Consider the following 2,505-nt stretch of genomic DNA (forward strand, 5'->3'; position numbering starts at 1 on the left):
TTGAATATTTTGGGGGTTTGGACTGTTGGACAAATCAAGATAATATTATAATCAACTTTTTTCTGATGATTTATAGTCCGAATAATTGTTTGTTGCATTAATTTGCACTGTCCCGATGAGGAGTTGGAATCAGCAGATATTTGGTTATTTTCCAGATAAATTATTAAAACGATGAATCAATTAGAGCAAATATATTTCCCACCATAGACTAATAGCTGTGTACTATACGATCTGATGCGCGTCTACTTGTGTGTTTTTTAAGTACACGTGAGTACAAACACATACACAAGTATGTTTCAGTTAAGTTACCGTATAGACAGCCCTGCTGGTAATCTCCAGCAGCTTGTGCTTTGCCCTGCGCTCTGACTCCTTGGCTTCCTGCAGGTCCTGTTTCAGCTGCTCAGCTTCCTTGGCCCTGCGGGACAGACAGACAGACAGACAGACAGATGCAGTTAATACTTTAATTCACCTCCCGGTCCTTCGAAGGAAACAAAATTATCTAAATTGAATCCAAAATTATCTTACATAATCTGTACGATGGTACTCTGCGAACCAGGAATGTCACTTTGTTATTACCCAGGTGATCAATGCATCACCCCAGCAGACAATCATTCCTGACTCCATTATTCCACTATCGAGTTTGCACACAGAGATGTAAAAATGTTATATGCAGGTGATTACATTTCTTTTGATTGTGTTTCTGAACACTCAGCAGTTCCTAGTTGATGTGGGGGAGCCATGTGCCTCAAGGGTTTGAGTGGACATAGTCATTTACATGTTGAGTGCCACGGGTTTAAATTTCTCTGGTGCAGAAAGTGCTCATCCAGAAATTGCAGTTACTGGCAAGTGGTTAATGGTGCCCATTTGAAATGATTGCCTAATAAGTTGTGAAGTAGAGGTTGTGAAGTGATATTCTTACTATCTCTGTATACTGTTTTATTATGAAAATTACTTTAAGTTCTTTGCTGCAATGGATTGGCATCTATCACGCTTTACAGAGTGCGGATTAAGGATCGCTCATGAAGTCACCATCTCCTTATTCATCTGACCTCCAAAGAAATAAAAGAGTTAACAGCAGAACCTGATTCGAACTAGGAAGTATAAAAAGAAAAAGACAAAATAGATTTTTACGGCACAGATAAAACACAGATCAAAAAAGTCAGCACAGTGGAGCTTCAGTGTGTAGTAAAAGAATTTGATAGGGACTGCTGCCATCAATCGATACTACTGCTAACAATTAACTAGCCCAAATTAACTGCTGCGTCTCAGACCTAGGAGGAGGGCTGCAGAACAAAAGCTTTCTCTTTTCCTTCTGGGTGCAGCAGTGTGGCTGTAACCGCGTGATTACCTGCTTTTCAGCCGCAGTGCAAGAACAAAGCCTTTAAAATTAAATGATTTTAAACGAGTTAGAAGTTCTTATTCTTTGATCCAGCAATTTGAATGCAGCTGCGTTACTTAGCCTATACTCAGAGCGTATCAACGGACTTGTGTGGTGCTGAGCAAACTGTAGCAGCGTGTTTGTGCACCTTAACATTAAACAGTATACTCAAAAGCATTCGGGAGGCTCATGTGTTGATGTTATTTAGGAACTGTGTTTTGATGCTCATGTAAGACAGCTTCCTTAGTTTGAGGTACTCACATTACACAGTAAAAAAAAAACTCTTGGAAAGTAAGTAAGTAAGTAAAATAAGTTATTTAAGTTATATATTTGAGACAAATACAAAGAGAGAGAATATGGCTATGACAGAAACAGTGTTGACAACGCCACAAAGCGGCCAAAGCTTGATCAGAATCATATTCATTGCAGCACGGACGGTTGAACTACATTCATCCACGCAAGCCTCCTTCCTCCTGCCCCCACCTCCTTTCCGATTCCTCGGCCATCTTAAGGGCCAGCATCTCTGCCTCTAGCATCTTCTGCTCCATGAGCCGTCGCTCCTCCTGGCCACGGATGGCAGTCACTTTGATGCGCTGCATCTCTGTCTCAGCCTCAGCAGCTTTCTGGGCCAGCAGCTTGGCCTCCTCCTCCGCGATCTGGGCCTTTTCAGCCAGCAGGTCCGCCGTCTGCTCTGAACGCAGCTGGAGAGGAGGGGAAGAGGAGGAGGGGGAGGAGGAGGAGGAAGGGCAAACACAAGAAGGGGGAAAAGAAAAGTTGAAAGTGGGAGATAAAGGAATTCTCAAATAGAGATGAAAATATGGGCAGTGGGAAGAGAGGTGTAGAGGGAGATATTTGCGTGTATACAGAAAGAGCGAGAGAGATTCATGGAGGGGAAAGAGGCACAGTGAGAGACATTAAAGGGGAAGAACAAGTAAATGAAATGAAAAAGAGGAGAAGTGAAGAAGGTCTGACAGGAGCTCAATTTGACTAAATATTTTTCTTCTGAAACCTTTGCTAATATGTGACATAGCCAACAAACTGTGGATTTTGGGTTAAGCTAACCAACTGAATCTTACCAGTGCCTCATTGGCCATGTGGGCCTCATCCTGCAGCTGCATCAGCCTCCT

General features: G+C 42.4%; 1 protein-coding gene across 1 annotated transcript in view; it reads right to left on the reverse strand.

Moving 5' to 3' along the window:
* Window positions 1-2,505, reverse strand: part of nf2a (neurofibromin 2a (merlin)) — a 29,819-nt gene that overhangs the window by 9,196 nt on the left and 18,118 nt on the right. The window contains 3 exon segments of the mRNA XM_035658002.1: window positions 310-415; window positions 1,862-2,079; window positions 2,455-2,503. Of these exon segments, the coding sequence (XP_035513895.1) occupies window positions 310-415; window positions 1,862-2,079; window positions 2,455-2,503 (373 nt within the window).

The sequence above is a fragment of the Morone saxatilis genome, unplaced genomic scaffold (genome assembly GCF_004916995.1).
Source record: "Morone saxatilis isolate NCDOM2014 unplaced genomic scaffold, NCSU_SB_2.0 Contig16, whole genome shotgun sequence".
Taxonomy (NCBI): domain Eukaryota; kingdom Metazoa; phylum Chordata; class Actinopteri; family Moronidae; genus Morone; species Morone saxatilis.